The sequence below is a fragment of the Phyllobates terribilis genome, unplaced genomic scaffold (assembly GCF_046119375.1).
Source record: "Phyllobates terribilis strain yellow unplaced genomic scaffold, ASM4611937v1 Scaffold_47__1_contigs__length_9908305, whole genome shotgun sequence".
Classification (NCBI taxonomy): Eukaryota; Metazoa; Chordata; class Amphibia; order Anura; family Dendrobatidae; genus Phyllobates; species Phyllobates terribilis.
Window position 1 is genome coordinate 2,758,089 of NW_027362807.1, and position 19,988 is coordinate 2,778,076.

A 19,988-nucleotide genomic window follows, 5' to 3' on the forward strand; every position below is an offset into this window, starting at 1 on the left:
CCTCAGGAGGGGAATCCCTAAGGTACAATATTTAAGAATGCGCCAGAATTGCTCTACCTTGCGGTCCTTCAAGGAGCAGGCAGATGACCTCAAGATAAGGTTTAAAGACAGGGGTTACCCCGAAAGAGTCTTGAGGGTGGCATACAATGAGGCCTTAAAGAGAGATCGGAGACCCCTTTTGATCCCAAAACAAAAACCTGATCAAAGTGTAACTACACAATTCGTCATGAGATATTGCAATAGAGCAGAGGAGATTAGATCAATCCTCCAAAGGAATTGGTCATTATTAAAGATGGACACAGACATAGAGAATGAGATCACACCTTAACCACAAATCACATACTGAAAAGGTAAATCTATGAGGGATAGGCTAGTGCATAGCCACTATCAGCTGAGAACCGCCCCGACTTGGTTGGCTAGAGGATTCAAACGGTGTTTCACATGTGGGGGATGTAAGATGTGTGAATCGATCCAGTCAGGCTGAGTTCAAAAGCAATGTTACTGGTACCACGTACTCCATCCGGCACTTCATAAATTGTCGCACTAAGGGCGTCATCTATAAGGGCACATGTGAGTGCGGGGTGGAGTACGTTGAAAAAACAAGAAGAGAATTTCGTAAGCAAGTGGGGAAACATATACGAGATATACGGAATAAAAGAGATACACAGGTCGCTAATCACATCAACCTACGGCATCACGGGGATGTAAGGAAGAACCTATTTATGGGGATCGAGAAAATCACACCTCCTGTGAGAGGAGGTAGCTGGGATAGGTCGATTTTACAGAGGGAGACCCATTGGATTTTCAACCTCAGAATGGTATACCCGAATGGCCTGAATGAGCAAATGTCCGTAACTCTTTTCTTTGAAATAGAGGTGTAATAGGGACATGTAGTCAGGGACAACCGCCAATGAGTGGGGGTGCCATTGCGCAGGACAGGGTGCCAACCTCCGCCTTAAGTAGGTGTGCAGATAGAGAGGGATACTCTAGAGATCTTTTCCACCCATTCTTTGGGTTTTCGGTGGTGTTCCCTGGTTCCCTCATGCAAATTATATCATGCGTTCCTCCAATACTACCCTTCTTCCTGTTTGATCACCCTGGCATTTTTTTGACACACACATCTTCTCTACACGACGTGTTTAAGTGAATTGGATTATGTCATTATTAAAGAGTGAAAATACTTTTTTGGTAAGGAATGCTTTTTTTGAGACCATTGGTTTTTATTAAAAATTAGTTGCTGAAGGAATACCTGCACTACCCCTAGGGATGGGGCAGGACATATGAATTACCTGTCTAACAAGAATAGGCCTATAGGATCCTAGTCTAATGGTTAAGATCTGTGTTATGGCCTCCCCACAAGCATAAGAATTGTGGTGATGGGCATGGAGAGGTGCTGTGACCGTTCCCCTCCTGTCATTATCTGGAATGGAGCTTCAGGCTAGTTTGCGGGCTGGTGTTTGTAGCACAGCCGGCGGAAGTGGTAATATGCGTTCCACTGTGGCGGCTTGCGTTCCACAGGCCAGATGTGCGCTCCGGAAACCGGATATGCGGTCCAAAGACCGGAAATGCGCCATCCGCCGGAGGCGTGGTTTCGACAGAGTGCACAATAAAAGAACAAGGAAGCTAGTAAGTGATACTGCAACAGCCAGGAAAGTTGGCAGATGACTTGCAAAGGCCCCCATGAGGACACAAGCAGGTTCACAACTGCTCTGATGATTCTACATTTGTGATGAAACGCGTTGGGAGATCCTGTGGGAGGTCACACACCCAGGGTTGGCAGGAGGCATAAGGATTAGTGTTGAGTGAGTATGTTCTGTTAACCCTTTTGCCGAGTATGCTCGGGCCGAGCTCCGAGTATTTATAGCTGCTTGGTGATAAGGTTAAATCGCTCCCGTGTGCATGATTTGCGACTGTTTGACAGTTTTATTACATGTGAGGAATGTCTATTTCTTACACATTCCTCACATGTAATAAAGCTGTCAAACAGTCGCAAATCATGCACACGGGAGCGATTCAAACATATCACCGAACAGCTGTAACTACTCGGAGCTCGGCCCGAGCATACTCGGACAGAACATACTCGCTCAACACTAATAAGGATCTGAGTGCAAGCCGGAAGGGACTAAATCTTGGGTGAGACCGTTCCTTTACTGTGATAAAGCAGTGGTCTGAGTGCAGAAATAAATGTATGCACTCCATGCTATATATGATCAAGAACAGGGTTTCAGTGGGATGGAGTAGAAAAGATGCTCTACCACTTGAGTACTGCCTACGAGATTTCTAGAATACGTGTATATAGTACTACATAATACACAGTTATGATTTGAGATAGTCTCTGTATGTATAGGCACCATAGTAGATGGGTTTGATTGTCCCCTAGTGCAACGTTTAACGGTGCTGCTGTACATGTCTAAGCGGTGTTGCTTTATACTGACCACTATCACTGTCTCTGTATATATACCATTGTGAAGAGCAGTGTGAGACGGATTTGGTGGCAAGTGGTATTTTGGGGCACAATAAAACCCTGCCGTTGATACGCTGCTAAGAATGAGTTAATGACAACGCAGTAACTCAGTAATGAGTTAATGACCTCCGCTGCCCCCATTTACCAAGTGTAAACTAACTAATTTGTGTTGCTCCATTAAAGAAAGTGACAGCATTCTGCTATTTCTGGGTGGAAGAGCAACTGTATTTTTTCCGCTTAAATTTACACACCTATCTGATAAAGGTCTGACTTTTGAGATAGCTTTTGGACCATAGCAAAGGTGGTGTGTAATATATGTTTGGCTTGTTCGTCCACACGTAGTGGTGTTTTACTGTATTTTCTTAATAGTTTTTAAAGATTCTAAGTAAAAGTTATATTTTAGTTATCCGGATTTTTGCTACATATAGATTGAAAATATATCCGGAGGATTATCATTCCCTTACATGTGGCTATCTGATGTATTACTTCTCATCAAGTTTTGTTAAGTAAATAATAATTTATTTTTGGACTTTGGTCTCTCTCATTCATCTCCAAACCATCTGGTCCGGTTCCGCCAAGTAAAACGGCAGCAGGCGGTCTGCAGAATAGGGAAATCCGCCAAATGTATGTGTGTATATACACTACTCACAAAAAGTTAGGGATATTTGGCTTTCTGGAGAAATTTCTGGAAAACGTAAAAACTTCACGCTACTGTGAGATTTCATCATGAAAGTAGAGCACTTAAGTAGAAGCATGCAATAGTGATTTTCTCATCTCAAACAATTTATTGAAACAAAAGCCAACAACAGTGGTTTGTCTCCATGAGTATGTCTCCTTGAGTAACCTGCAGAAATATGCCAGATATCCAGACATGTAATCTCACAATTTATATTCTTCAATATTGCCATCACCCTTGATCTGACAACCATCTGTTTCAATTGCAGGAACGTTTCAATGTGCAATACTCTACATATCCATTTATCTCCATTCAAAACTGTTTATACGGCCTCTCTCTCCTATTTATCCCCCCTGTTTTTGTGAATCGTCTCCTTGTGGCTCCTCCCTCCTACTCACACGTGGCCTATTCCATGTGCTTTGGAAGCTGTAGAAATTGAGACATACAGGTCTGTGTGACCGTGGTCTATCTCCATGAGTATGTCTCCTTGAGTAACCTGCAGAAATATGCCAGAATTGGACCAGAAGTGACGAGAAGGTACGAGTAACCACCTATTAACTGTACTTGCTTCTCTATTCTCCCTTACACTTTCACCATGCTTACATATGCCTTTACAGTTTTTGTTCCATTAATCCTCACTCTTCTCCGCTATCCCCAGACCCCAGTACCCTCTAACCAGATAATCATATCTCCTTCCCTATTACTTCCCCACCTGACCTCATCTGCCAACCTGCTCCTCAACTTCAGATCTGTCCTACTCAAACATAAAACAAGCCGGCGACTCTCCTTCTCTCACCTTCTCTCCCTCTCTGCTTTCTACAATGCCACTCTCGCATTTGCTATTGACTCGGTTGCCCCTCTTGTGTATGGCAGAGTGCAACGAATCGATAGACAACCTTTGCACAATAACCTCACCAAAAAGTTTCGGCAAGCATCCAGGGTTGCAGAGCGGCGTTGGAAGAAAACACATTCGCAAGATGACTTCACTGCATTCAAACAAGCAACACTCAAATTCAAATCAGCCCTCCCCTCTGTCAAACAGGCCTTCTTCACAACCCTCATTTCTTCCTTATCCGACAACCCCAAACAGTTATTCAAAACTTTTAACTCCCTCCTCCGACCTCCGCTGCCCCCTCTGACCTCCCTCATCACTGCTGAGGCGTTCGCCACACACTTCAAAAACAATATTGACCAAACAAGGCAAGCCTTCACGGTCTGACCACCATAACCCTTTGTTTTCCAGACCATTGTCCTTTCCCCATAACCTCCCTCTCCAACATCACTGAAAGAGAGCTTACTCACCTCCTCTCCAAATTACACCTCACCACTTGTGCACTTGACCCCATCCCATCTCACCTCCTCCCCAACGTCACTCTCACACTCATCCCATCTCTAACCCATCTCTTCAATCTATCACTAACTTCTGGAACCTTCCCCTCTGCTTTCAAACATGCCACAATCACGCCTATCCTCAAAAAGCCATCCCTCAACTCAACCGCTTTGTCCAGCTATCGCCCCATATCGCTGCTCCCATTTGCATTCAAACTCCTTGAGCAACATGTTCACGCTGAACTTTCCTCCCATTTCTCATCTAACTCTTTCTTCGACAACCAACAATCTGGTTCCATCCCTACCATTCCACCGAAACTACCCTTACCAAAATTACTAATGACTTACTTACAGCCAAAGCTAACAGACTATTCTCCATACTCCTTCTTCTAGACCTGTCCTCTGCCTTCGACATAGTTGACCACTGCCTCCTACTATAGATTCTTTCTTCCTTTGGTTGCCCTATCCTGGATCTCCTCATACCTTTCTAACCACACTTTTAGTGTTTCCCACTCCCACACTACTTCCTCATCCTGTCCTCTCTCTGTTGGAGTCCCTCAAGGCTCTGTTCTAGGACCCCTACTCTTCTCCATCTATATCCTTGGCGAGGGACAGCTCATAAAGTCCTATGGTTTCCAGTACCACCTGTACGCTGATGACACCCAGATCTACCTCTCTGGCCCAGATGTCACCTCTCTGCTGTCCAGAATTCCAGCATTTCAATCAGCCATTTCCTCCTTCTTCTCCTCTTGCTTCCTCAAACTCAATGTGGACAAATCTGGACTCCTCATCTTTCCTTTCCTTTCGTTGTGAAGGAAAAACGGAGAGTGGTGGTCATGGGGGATTCCCTGTTAAGAGGAACAGAGGCCGCTATCTGCAGACCAGACATAACCTCAAGAGAAATGTGCTGTCTTCCAGGAGCAAAAATTAAAGATGTGTCTGACAGGATATCAAGACTCTTCAGACCTACAGATCACTACCCATTCCTGCTAATACATGTGGGGACAAATGACACCGCAAGAAAGGACCTGGAAACCATCTGCAGTGACTTTGAAGACTTAGGCAAGAAAGTGAAAGAATTGGGAGCGCAGGTGGTCTTCTCATCCATCCTCCCATGGCCATGGAACAATGAGGTGGAATAAGATTCTACAGGTGAACAACTGGCTACGTCGATGGTGCCGTAAACAAGGATTTGGATTTCTGGATCACTGAATGAATTACCTATACGATGGACTACTTGCTAGAGATGGAGTGCACCTTACGAAGACTGGAAAACATGTATTTGGAAGTCGCCTTGCTACACTCATCAGAAGAGCTTTAAACTAGAACAATGTGGGAAGGGAAGCAAAAGGCCAGAAAAAGCCATACAGCTGACAAATACTATTGAGATCTCTGCTACTGGAAGTGGAAATGAAGAACAAAGACAAAACAATTTAAATAATAAAAATATGGGAGGAAGAGAAACCAATCACAAACTAAATGTTTTTATACAAATGCACAAAGCATGGGCAACAAACAAGGAGAATTGGAACTACTAATGCAGGAAAAGGAATATGATGTCATTGGAATCACTGAAACTTGGTAGGACGATACACATGATTGGAATAAAAGGCTAAAAGGATACAACTTATTTGCAAGAAACAGACTTGATAAACGAGGAGGAGGTGTTGCATTGTATGTTAGAAAAGCGTATATCTGCACAGAGATTGAAGCTTCAGAGACTGGGAGTTCTGTGGAAACTGTTTGGGTAAGAATACAAGGAGAGAACAACGGAAAGGACACCATTGTAGGCATTTACTACAGGCCACCTGGGCAAGCTGAAGATATGGATGAACTCTTTATGTATCAAATGACCAAGTTCTCCAAAAAATATGACGTAGTGGTCATGGGAGATTTCAACTATCCAGACATTTGTTGGGAATCTCTCTCAAGTAAAACTAACAGGTCAAGCAAATTCTTATCCTCTCTTGCTGACAACTTTATCTTCCAAAAGGTAGGGGAGAAAACAAGGGGATCTGCTACTTTGGATCTAATCCTTATAAACAGGGAGGAAATGGTTGAGGAGGTAAAAGTGGCTGGGACCCTAGGAGGCAGCGACCATGCTATTATAGAATTTTGGATAACTAGAGGAGGAAGACACGTGAAGACTCAAACTTCAAGGTTAGATTTTAGAAAGGCAGATTTTAAGAGACTCAGAAAGAGAATAGGAGGGATCCAATGGCTGGATGTCCTTAAGGACAAAAATGTCCAGGAAGGATGGGAAATTTTTAAAAATGAGATTCTCAAAGCACAATCGTTAACAATCCCGAAAAGTAGAAAGAATGGGAAGCATTTAAGGAAACCAGGATGGATGAACACAGAACTTAAACACATGCTAAAAAGAAAGAAAGAAATGTTTATTAAATGGAAAGAGGGAGGCATATCTAAAAAAGATTATAATGCAGTCTGCAGATCCTGCAGGGCACGTATCAGGTTAGCTAAAGCTGACAATGAATTAAGGCTTGCAAGAGATGTCAAAAGCAATAGAAAAGGATTTTGGGGGTATGTCAAAAGTAAAAGAAAAGTCAAAGATGCTATAGGATTTTTACAGGATGAAAATGGAGAAATGGTAAGAGAGGATGTTGAGAAGGCCGAACTTTTTAATTCCTATTTTGCATCTGTTTTCTCTCAGAAAGAAAATGTAACATCAACTGATCTTCACTGTCCTTTTAAAGGAATAGAGGAATCCAAGTTATCTATAAACAGAAAGATTGTGAGGGAATATTTAGCTAACATAAATGAGTTCAAGTCTCCAGGTCCAGATGAATTACACCCCAGAGTACTGAAGGAGATCGTAGAAGAAATTTTAGAACCACTCTCCATAATCTTTGAAAATTCTTGGAGAACAGGAGAAGTCCCAGAAGACTGGAGAAGAGCAAATGTTGTTCCTATCTTCAAAAAGGGGAAGAAGGTGGACCCAGGGAACTATAGGCCGGTGAGTCTGACTTCTATACTAGGAAAGATCTTTGAACAAATTATTAAACAACATGTATGTAAGTACATGGATAAGAATGAAGTGATTAACCAGAGTCAGCATGGGTTTGTAACTAACAAGTCATGTCAGACTAACTTAATTTCCTTCTATGACAGAATCACTGACTGGGTGGATCAGGGAAATGCTGTAGATATAGTATATCTTGACTTCAGCAAAGCATTTGACAAAGTATCTCACACCATCCTTATTGAAAAAATAACCAAGTATGCAATGGACCAGGCAACTGTTAGGTGGATTCATAACTGGCTTAGTGATCGGACTCAAAGGGTGGTTGTAAATGGCTTCACATCCAGCTGGATGAATGTCTCAAGTGGGGTACCACAGGGCTCCGTCCTGGGACCTGTATTGTTCAACATCTTTATCAATGATTTAGATGAAGGAATTGAGGGTAAACTGATTAAATTTGCTGATGACACAAAGCTAGGAGGGATAGCTAATACTAGAGAAGAGAGAGAGAGGATTCAAAAAGACCTAAATAAACTGGAGCAGTGGGCAGCAACCAACAGAATGGTTTTTAACAGGGAAAAATGCAAAGTACTACATCTGGGCAATAAAAATGAAAAAAGCATATACAGAATGGGAGGAATAGAGCTAAGCAACAGTACATGTGAAAAAGACTTAGGTATACGAATAGATCATAGACTGAACATGAGTCAACAGTGTGATGCAGCAGCAAAAAAGGCAAATACAATTCTGGGATGTATTAACAGAAGCATACAGTCTAGATCACGTGAAGTCATTATCGGTCTTTACTCCTCTTTGGTCAGACCTCATCTGGAATACTGTGTACAGTTTTGGGCACCACATTTTAAAAAAGACATAGACAAACTGGAGCAAGTTCAGAGAAGAGCGACCAGAATGGTGACTGGTCTGCAAACCATGTCCTATGAGGAACGGTTGCAGGATTTGGGAATGTTTAGCTTGCAAAAAAGAAGACTGAGAGGAGACTTAATAGCTGTCTACAAATATGTCAAGGGCTGTCACATTGTAGAAGGATCATCTTTATTCTCATTTGCACAAGGAAAGACTAGAAGCAATGGGATGAAACTAAATGGGAGGAGACACAGATTAGATATTAGAAAAAACTTTTTGACAGTTAGGGTGATTAATGAGTGGAACAGGCTGCCACGAGAGGTGGTGAGTTCCCCTTCAATGGACGTCTTCAAACAGAGGCTGGACAGACATCTGTCTGAGATGATCTAGTGAATCCTGCTTTGAGCAGGTGGTTGGACCAGATGACCCAGGAGGTCCCTTCCAACTCTATCATTCTATGATTCTATGATTCTATGATTCCTCCATTTTGCGTATCTTCCTCACCTGACCTTTCTATAACAATAAACGACATCACACTTTCCCCTGTACCGGCAATCCGCTGCCTCAGAGTAACCCTTGACTCTGTCCTGTCCTTTAAACCCCACATCCAAGCCTTTGCCACCTCCTGTCGCCTCCAGCTCAAAAATATTTCCAGAATCCGTCCTTTCCTCACCCGTCAATCTACTAAACTGCTTGTGCATGCCCTCATCAGCTCCCACCTCGACTACTGCAACATCCTCCTTTGTGGCCTACCTGGTAACACACTCGTACCTCTCCAGTCTGTCCTTAACTCTGCTGCCCTACTAGTTCATCTCTCGCCTCGCTACTCCTCTGCTACCTCCCTTTGCAAATCTCTTCACAGAATTGAGTGATTCCATAATTTTTTCCCTCTGCTTGGTGTGAAAAAAAATACTCTTACTCAGTACCACATTTTTAATCTTGATTTCTTTTAGTGTTTCTTAAAGCCCTAAAGTTGCCATTTGAAATGACTTTAGTTTGTGCCATTTCTGTGATCTGCTTTTTTTCAACAACATTAAACAACTGAATGAACATCCTCCGAGCCCGGTGATTCCATAATTTTTGCCAGGGGTTGTATATACAGCACCATGGAATCAATGGTGCTATATAAATAAATAATAATAACAGTGGTGAGTGCTGTTCACAAGTTTAATTGTTGTCTGCTGAGGCATGATATGCCATTCTTCTTGAAGGGCGGCCCACAGGTCATTAAGGTTCTGGGGTACAGAATTACAATCCTCTACACAGCGACTCGGTTGATCCCACAGGTTTTCTATAAGATTCAGAAAAACCTACAAGAAGCAAAATGAACAAAAACCCTACTATAAATAAATAAAAAGCAAGTGCATTTAAATAAAATAGGGTTCTTAGTAACACTGTTTTTGATCAACAATAGTATAAAAGCTATCCACCAGCGACAGACACCTTCTGTCTGCCCTTATTCACTCTGAGGTAAACTTTGACTCATGGTAAGGTTTTTAATATTAGACAGTGTAGATCTATCCCAAACGGGTTCACCTTGTCGATGGTGGGATGAAGATGAAATTAGGCCTATGTTGTTTGTGCAGAGGCACAATGACTGGATTAATGAGGTTATTCAAGAAGTAGGGGCTTGTCACTGTACCATTCACAAAGTGTAGGGTAGTTCTGTATTGACTAGACACACCTGCCCACACTGTAACAAAACCATCACTGGCTACAACAGTCGCTGATGCATAGCACTCTCTTTGACGTCTCCAACATCATTGGCAGCCATCATTTCTGCTCAGTTTCAATAGAGTTTAATCAATGGACAGCACTGCAGCCCACTGTCCAGTGTAGATGCTACCTGGCCCATGCAAGTTGATGACGCCTGTGCCTGGTTGTATGGTCAGGTACCCTAGCAGACCACACTGATGTAAACTGTTTCAAATGGTCTGACAGGACACTTGGGTTCCTCTCACCTCCCTTAAATGTGCCTGCAGTTGTGTGGCATTCATCATCCAGTTCTGAAAGGCATTGTTCACAATGAAACAGTCATTAGTGTGGGATGTGGCCAAAGGACGTCCATTTCTCTGCCTTTCTGTAACTTTTCCAGTCTCTCTGCATCTCTATTGCAACCTGCTGATGATGACACTATGTGACAATCAAAGCTCAGTGGCCACTTTCACCTGAAAACATCCTGCTTCAATTCTAACCCCAAAATTTATTGGGCGATTCATGGATCAAACACTTGTTGGGGTAATTTTGGTCAGCCGACCACTCCTGGGAACATTCACTACTGTTCCATGTTTTTGCTATTTGTGGATAATGGCTCTCACCATGGTTCACTGGAGTGTGAAAGCTTTAGAAATGTCTTTATAACCTTTTCCAGACTGATTTGTTCCTGAATTTCTTTGGATCACAGCATGATGTCTAGCTTTTGAGGATCTTTTAGTCTACTTCACTTTGTCAGGCAGGTCCTATTTAAGTGATTCCTTGATTGAGAACAGGTGTGGCAGTAATCAGGCCTGTGTGTGGCTAGGGAAATTGAACTTTGCTTCCCAAAGATGTGATAAACCACAGTTAATTTATGTTTTAATGGTGGGGGTTGGGGGTGCAATCACTTTTTCACACAGGGTTCTGTAGCTTTGGATTTCTTTTTCCCTTAATAATAAAGCCCTTCATTTAAAAACTGCATTTTGTGTTTACTTGTGTTATCTTTGTCTAATATTTAAATTTGTTTTGTGATCTGAAACATTTAAGTGTGAAAGACATGTGAAAGAATAAGAAATCAGAAAAAGGGGCGAACACTTTTTCACACCACCTTTAGTTTTATTAGTAGATGTAAAGAAGGAATCTAAATACTGTACAATAATCTCCTCATATGTTTCCCTTATTATTCCCAGTAATTGTATTATTACACAGGATTTTTATGATGTTACATCGGCTCATCTTCTTCTCATTCAGGTCCCTACAATATCAGATCCTCTCAGTGAAGATCTTCTATATAAGAGAATTTTCCTGATTTACCCATCAAGGATGGATATGGACAGAGACAAGATGGTGGAGAGGATATTACACCTCACCCTAGAGATCCTCTTCCGGCTTACTGGAGAGGTGAGAGATTCTGATGACGTCACATTACATCATTCTTATGTATGGAAATAACGGATGGACTGAACTGGAGAGGTGAGGACTCTGGAAATGTCTGTAGTGAGATTTATTAATGTGTCTCTCCATAACCAGGATTACACAGTAGTGAAGAAGACCTCTAGTGAGCACTGTCAGGACCCTGTGTCTGAGGGATGGGGAAGACCCCCGAGCCCAATCACGGAGCTTCCACCTCACCCCCTGATACATGAGGACATCAATGACCAGAAGATCCTAGAACTCACCTACATGATGATTGAGCTGCTGACTGGAGAGGTAACACTGCTGGGACATTATACAGTAACGCTATGAAGGAATCAGGGGGATGACGGTATCATTGTATGTGTCAGGTTCCTATAAGGTGTCAGGATGTCGCCGTCTATTTCTCCATGGAGGAGTGGGAGTATTTAGAAGGACACAAAGAGCTGTACAAGGACATCATGATGGAGGTTCCCCAGCCCCTCACATCACCAGGTAATAGACTGGACTAAATACACACGGCCTATAATTATCTGTATGTAAAGAATGAATTCAGTCCCTGTATGTGTTTCCACCAGATCTATCCAGTAAGAGGACAACACCAGAGAGATGTCCCCGTCCTCTTCTTCCACAGGACTGTAAACAAGAAGACCCCAATGTTCCTCAGGATCATCAGGTAGATGGAGATAAGGTGTCATGAGATCTCCCCTATGATGTGTAGACGGCTGTGAAGGTCTTGTATTCAGTCTTGTTTTATCCACCAGTATTATATGTTTTATACTTGTGTAATGAGGACGGTGGAGATGGCAGGATTAGAGCTGATCATAGATGGGACTTCTCCATCTGTCTGTGACTTTTACAATATTTGTTTCAGGGTGAAGATCTGACCTATATTAATACTACAGAGACATATGTGAGGGATGATGAGCGGTGTAAAGAGGAGATTCCCACATATGACTACCCAGGTGAGTAGTAACCACTAAATGCAGAGAAGTCACAGATTCTTCTCAGTCACCGGCTGTGGCTGCTTTATCTATGGTGTAGTCCAGCCGTTCCACTATCATGTGACTACCATTTTGCCTCTAGACCACAACATTCTTCTCCACCCAAAACTGTTCAAATGACTTTGAACATTGAAAGCCCTTTTCTATATAACTTACAACCTGGAGGATCCACCTACCTAAATTAGAAGATGCTGACCGTTACCGGCTCAAGTCTGTAAACTACAAACTAAAATGACAGCGTATGTAGAATGTGCTGACAAATTAGAAAATCACTTGAAAAAAACTAATATGATTGGTCTGTAAGAGAAGGTGGAGGGTAATGATGCTGTTGGCTTCCTAGAACCCTGATATCTTATTGGATAAATCTACCTTCTCTCCCTTCTGTGATGCTGAATGTGCTCATATGGTCCCTACAAAACTTCACTTTTATGATCGACAACATTAAATGTGCAGTGAGGGCCAAGTGTGAATTTTTCTAATTTTTCAATTTCTTTTAAAACCAACTAACTTCAAACAGGATTGCGATAAACGACATAAAAACATTACACCTGTGCCATGATATATCTCTAAGCTGTGCGTGGCTGTTGGCTGTAATATACATTTATTCACGCCTGCAGGAGATGTGTTGGCTCCAGCCCTGGTTTCATGGATTTACTCCGTCATAAATTCCATTATGTTTTCAATCCTAAGGAATTCAGATTACTGCACAATCTCTCCTGAAATGGGGGCACTAATACTTTCTCTATTCTTCTGGTCAGGACTCATAGTAGCTCCAATGGTCCACCATAAATGAGTGCAACTCATGGGGTCGGCCTGCCTCATGTATGTGAGTCTAACTCCCTGGTAGTCTTTTAAAAAAAAATATCTCCATTGCCTCTTCCAAATGCCCGAGGTCTAAATTTAAGACACCTCATCTCTGCACTATTATAAAAAGTTCTCTTTAAATGTCTAATATTTCTTCTTATAACTCATCTGATAGAAAATATTGTCCCTTACAATAGTTTAGATTGAGAAGAGCCATCGAGCCCCATACTCTAATTACCCCAGAGAGGTTTCACCACTAGGTACTCACTACTTACTGATGGAGACTGTTGAGTTTTATAATTTCTGGAGATGTGTTATTGTATGTACTCAGTTTTTCCCATTACCCTTTATCCCTTCTACATGGATCTGGACTTACTTAAAACCCCTAGACTTGGGCCACAGTGTTACCTGCTGTTCTGTGGTGTGAGATGGCAAGAAGAATAGTCAGGTAGCCGGGTCAGAACCAGGAGGGCAGAGAAAATACAAAATCAGAAGACACAACAGTAGTCAGTAAGAGTAGTCAGCAAAAAGGCCAGGGTCACAATGGGAAAAAAATAAACAAGCCAGGAGCTGAGCACAGAGGACTGAACTAGAGGAGAACAAGGCTGTATCTGGCAGCTTCCGGCAATTTATTTTGAGCTTTAGTAGGGTGCCGTGCTTTCCAATTGACCCAAGTAGGGAGCAGATTACTCCAGCTGGACAGCACACACACCAATACTGCCAGACTGGATGGTACTACTGGTCGCATGCACCCTAATCTTAGTGGCTGGACAGAGCCTGCACCACCCAGAGCTTCTGGTTCCGATGTCTCCTCCATTACCAGTGCCACCTGCACAATGAATAAGGTGGCGCTTGGTGACAGCAGCAGAAGTTGCAGGAGCTGAGTCCAGAGAAGATGGGAGACACTATTTTCATAATATGAGAAAATGGCAGAAAACCCGAACAGTAGAAATCCCCATAATGTGACTCTATTTTGGAAATTATACCCCACAGTGAATTAATCTCTAGGAATAGTGACTATTTGGACTCCGCCAACACTTTCCAGAAATTAGCACACAGTGGATGATGGAGTGTGAAAATTGCAAATATAACATTTTATTACCCAACACATAGTGTCCAGATTGTGCTCCAGGAGACACACACCATCAATTAAGTGGGTTCTTCTCACTATAGTAATGCCAAATACATGGATGCTAAATGTGGTTTGGGCGCACTGCAAGGCTCAGAAGTGAGGGGGAGATCTGACTTTGGTAGAGCGGATATTGCTGGATTGGTTTATGGAAGCCATGTTGCTTTTCAAGAGTCTTTGAGCCACTAATAATGTGGAAACCTTTGACAGATGATGGACCTGAGTGGAGACTTGTTTTTTTGCTGAATGAATAGAAGTTTTTATTGATATTATTTTCGCCTACATAACATTGTTTGTTCATTCTGTCTCCCAAATATGGAATAAAAAGCCACCAAACAGTTGGACACCACGCTCTACTGGTTCATCCTATGATGTTTTCTATTAGACTGTGTACTGTCATTGTCTTGGTCAGTAATTAATTTTTTTACATAACTTGCGATTTTTACATACATTTTAAGTAGAAATTTCAAAAATAAAAAATTTGAGGATATTTTATTCAAAAATAATAATTGGTTTTCTTCTTGGCAGATGACTGTACCAGGAGATCAGAGGGACAGCTGACATCTTCAATTTTTAAATCAGATGATCTTGAGATCCCACAGGATACAATTGAAGTGAATGCCATTACTCCAGATATACCATCATCCCTTCACAGCAAAGATCTGTCATCTGATCCTATGAAACAGGCCCTGTCTTCTGATTCATTACCGACTACTAATGAAAATGAAAGTCACAAAATAAGCACTAAAAAACAAACTGCTCCTAAAGCAAAGAAGCCATTTTCATGTTCAGAATATGGAAATAGTTTTCCACACAAAAAGTCTTTTCTTATACATCAAAAAATTAACACAGCGGAGAATAGATTTTCTTATTCCAAGTGCTTGAAATATTTTAACCAGAAATCAGATCTTGTTAGTTACCAGAGAACTCACACATTGGAGAAGCCATTTTCCTGTTTAGAATGTGGGAAATGTTTTAACAAGAAATGGAATCTTGTTAATCACCAAAGAACTCACACAGGGTTGAAGCCTTTTTCATGTTCAAAATGTGGGAAATGTTTTATCCGGAAAGCGCATCTTGATAGCCACCAGACAACCCACACAGGGGAGAAGCCTTTTTCATGCTCAGAATGTGGGAAACGTTGTAACCAGAAATCAGATTTGGTTATACACCAGAGAACTCACACAGGGGAGAAGCCTTTTTCATGTTCAGAATGTGGAAAATGTTTTGCAGATAAATCAAGCCTTACCAGACATCAGAGAACTCACACTGGAGAAAAGCCTTTTTCGTGTTCAAGCTGTGGGAAATCTTTTAACCGTAAAGAGCATCTTGATAGTCACCAGAGAACTCACACGGGATAAGTTTTCTTTTCCTGTTCAGAATATGGAAAATGTTTTGTGAAGAAATCATCTTTTCTTAGTCACCAAACAGTTCATACAGGGGAGAAGCCTTTTTCATGTTCTTAATGTGGGAAATATTTTTCACAGAAATCAGCTGTTAATAAACCTCAGAAAAGTCACACAGGGAAGAAGCCTTATTCATGTTCAGAATGTTGGAAGTCTTTTAACCGAAAATTGTATCGTCATAAAGGGGTTGTCCACTACAAGGACAACCCCTTGTCATTCCTCATGTTTGGCCTTGTTAATATGAAAACACTCATATGCTCCTCCTATGTCGGCAATGTTCCAGCGGTATTGGGACTCAAGTTCCTAAGGCTCACATGAGCTTGTTACATCTCACGAGCACTGGTCCTAATCAGTGCCAGCTTCACTGTCTCTGCCTTCGGATGTATTGAACAACAACCAGAAGCCAGGGCTGCGGCTGCTGTTTGACTTCTTTTTAATGTTTGATTTGTCCGAAGTTGGGGAAAGTGACATCAGCGCAGGGCTCACATGACTTAACAAGCTCACATGAACCCTGGGAACGCAAGCGCCGACACCGCTGGAACCGCACCAGCATAAGAGGTTTGCATAATTGTTTTTAATTTAACAGAACCAAACCTGAGGAATGAGAAGGGGTTGTCCAAGTAATGGACATCCCTTTTAAACATCAAAAATATCAAAAATCCCACACAGAGAGAAGTCGTTATCATACCTAGAGTGTGAAAAATAAATTATTGGAAAATTGTATTTTGTTGACCATCAAAAATAATTCAGACGGAGAGAAACTATATATGTTATTGACAAATTGTACAAAAACATATAACAGACAGTTGTATAATCAAATGAGAAAGTGAAATTACTTTGGAACTTACTGTATTTTTTGGACTATAAGACACTTTTATCAAGAAAAAATCTTGCTAAAAAGTGAGTGCATCTTATAGACTGGAGGCTGCTTCCCGTGACAGAGGAGAACAATGAGACAGTGTCAGAGGCATAGCTAGGGGTTCAGCTCAGGGGGGGCGAAACATCTGAGTGGGCTCTAACCAGGTAATCGTGGGTACAACTATGGTGGTGCCCTCTGATCGTGGGTATAGAGAATCCTCAGGAGATGAACGCTTTGAAAATGAATCTCTACACCAACACTGATAGTATCACCATATGGTGACCATTTCGTGGTAGATACCAGTGCTGCAGAACATACAAATAATCACAGTACAGTTATACTGTATATAGTAACTTACAGCTGAAGTTCTTTCTGGTGGAGTCATTCATTTTCCCATCTTTTCCATCTGGCCCAGACCAACATGGCAACTTCTCCAGTCAATATTCGTCTGCAGATATTACAACGAAAACACATTTCACTTCTAAGAGACGTGAATACATTTGAGCACAAGGAGTAGGGAGCCGGCGGCGAGTCGCTTGCTGTGCAGCCCCGGCTTAACTATATCGGAGTGCACAGTGCTCCAATATACCTAAGCATAGAGTAGCTTTGGGTGGGCGACAACACCCTCTGCCCCTTCCCGGTAGCTACGCTACTGGACAGTGTCCTTCCTGATCACTAATAGAACTGCTCTCGATCTTCCACACCAAACTTATCTAACTGATGGGTGCAGAGCAGGAGAAGAAGGTACCAATCCACCTCAGCCAGTGCACAGCGTGCCCTCGAACACGATACTCCTGATGCCTGACGTCATATGCCCTGCTGGTGCTACCAGGCTACCCAATCATTGACAGCTACTTTCACCACTGCCTACTTACATACCATTCCTCTATGGTCTTATTCCCTATTCGGGATACCAGTATTACAGCCAGATTAAATGATGACTTAACCTAGTATTGCGATTTTGAAAAAGACCCAGGCTCGGGTCGAAACATTGGAAAATAACATTTTTGTTATACCAGTTACTGTGGTGAATTGTTTTTGAAGCTCTCTGGCTGACTGTCTCTTTCTCTCTGGATGTCTCTCTCTGGCTCTCTCTCTCTGGCTAGCTGTCTCGCTCTCTCATTGGATCTCTGTCTCTGGCTCTCTCTGGCTGGCTGTCTCGCTCTCTCTGGCTGTCTGTCTCTCTTTCTGGCTGGCTGTCTCTTTCTCTCTGGCTGGCTCTCTCTCTGGCTGTATGTCTCTCTCTCTCTCTGGCTGTCTCTCTGGCTGTCTCTCTCTGGCTGGCTGTCTCGCTCTCTCATTGGATCTCTGTCTCTGGCTCGCTCTGGCTGTCTGTCTCTGGCTGGCTGTCTCTCTCTCTCTGTCTCTCTCTCTCTCTGGCTGTATGTCTCTCTGGCTGTATGTCTCTCTCTCTCTGGCTGTATGTCTCTCTCTCTCTCTGGCTGGCTGTCTCTCTCTCTCTGGCTGACTGTCTCTCTCTCTGGCTGGCTCTCTCTGGCTAGCTGTCTCACTCTCTCATTGGATCTCTCTCTGTCTCTCTCTCTGGCTGGCTGTCTCTCTCTGGCTGGCTGTCTCTCTCTCTCTGGCTGGCTGTCTCTCTCTCTCTGGCTGGCTGTCTCTCTCTCTGTGGCTGGCTGTCTCTCTCTCTCTGGCTGGCTGTCTCTATTATCAGGAACATACTTGTGCTTCGGGGCAGCCCGGGGGCAGGTCTTTTCTTGCTGATCTGGCCTAGAGCATAAGTTAAGACCCGCCTACAGTCCAGCCCCAGAGCACGAGCATATCATTAAAAGGGGTTTTCTCAGGAATTAAAGTTAATTTTAATCAATACATCTTGGAATAATAATAATTTCCACAATTGGATGTGTTTAAATAAAATGTTCCTGTGCTGAGATAATCTTATAAATGTGTCCCTGCTGTGTACTGTGTAATGGCTGTGTCTGACCGTACAGGAACATGGTCTGATCATACTACAGCTCCTGGACTGGGGAGGAAGCAAAAGAGGATACAGACATTACAGCAGGGGATCACAGCTGATTCTGTTTGTGAGGTAAAACATTTCCCTGCCTGTTGTCAAACAAAGTTTTACTTCAAAGAAAGAATCATTTGTGATCCTCTGCTGTAATGTCTGTATAGTCCTCACCCCCCTCCGCCCCAGAAATGTGGTATGACCAGACTATGTTCCTGCACGGTCAGACACAGCCATTACACAGTACACAGCAGGGGACATTTATAAGATTATCTCAGCACAGGAACATTTTATTTAAACACATCCAATTGTGGAAACGATTATTTTTCCAATATCTGTTGATATAACTAAATTATGCCACCGTTTAAAAACCCCGCTAGAGGACACATCCTCCGCACACCGTGTCCCATAACTTCAACGGGCTAACAACATCAAATATAAATTACATATAATTGTTTTTTATTTGTTTCTTGAGAATTCTATCATCCATACCTATATCAATACCTGATATTTAAGAATGCAGAATCAATTTGGTTTTCTTCTTCAAGTCCCGCGGACAGGACGTATCTAGCACCAGTATCCAGTATGCCTCTCTGTTAGGGAGGGCACGTCTTCCATCTCCTCCTCTAGGTAAGGGGTTCATTTTCTCTAAACCATAAAATTCTAATCCTTTTACATTGCTCCCATGTTTTTGTAAAAAATGTTTTGATACATTTAATGGATTATTGTCTTCTCTGTTGTATGAATCTCTGATCTGCTCCTTACTCCTCTGTCTCATCATCTGGTCATCTGGAGTGTCGGCCATGCCACACCTGGGGAACTATTTCAATCAGAACCGTGTCATTTGTCTTTTTACCTATAAATGGAGCACAGATGAGCTGGTTTTTTTGGAATTGTTATTAAGGGTCGATTGAGATTTGAGAGCGGTAAAAACAAAAAACAATGGTGAGGAAACATCAGGGAATACAATATTAAGGGCAAATTCTTGTCATCCCAGACATATTACAACTAATGTTCTCATAGGCGAGATGATTCGGGCCAAAAGAAATTGTACAGAGGAGGATCAATTTATAAAAGAAAGGAGCATAATTTGCGATAGATTGCGTAAAAGGGGATATAAAAACTGGACCCTAAATAGAGCAACGATTATAGTGCAAAGTAAAAGTCGCAAAGAGTGTATTAAGAAAAATGCAAATTTAGTGAACGTATAAAAAAACAGTTTTTGTCACTATTTTCAGTAGAGAATATAATCTAATAAAAACTATCATTAGTAAGTATTTGCCAAGGATGGATGGATGTCTTTTTTCTAAAAAAAAACTCACCCACTTTATCTAACACTTCAACTGTGACAGACAGAATCTAAACAGAAAAAACAGAATCACATTGTATGATTTTT

General features: G+C 42.1%; 1 protein-coding gene across 1 annotated transcript; it reads left to right on the forward strand.

The window, feature by feature from the left end:
- The first annotated feature begins 3,287 nt into the window (after window positions 1–3,287).
- Window positions 3,288–17,033, forward strand: LOC141191531 (uncharacterized). The gene is made up of 7 exons (XM_073661422.1): window positions 3,288–3,677; window positions 11,263–11,412; window positions 11,542–11,721; window positions 11,796–11,919; window positions 12,003–12,100; window positions 12,299–12,389; window positions 14,890–17,033. The coding sequence occupies exons 2-7, from the start codon at window positions 11,335–11,337 to the stop codon at window positions 15,720–15,722; spliced, it is 1,404 nt and encodes a 467-aa protein (XP_073517523.1). The 5' UTR covers window positions 3,288–3,677; window positions 11,263–11,334; the 3' UTR covers window positions 15,723–17,033.
- The last annotated feature ends 2,955 nt before the right edge of the window (window positions 17,034–19,988 follow it).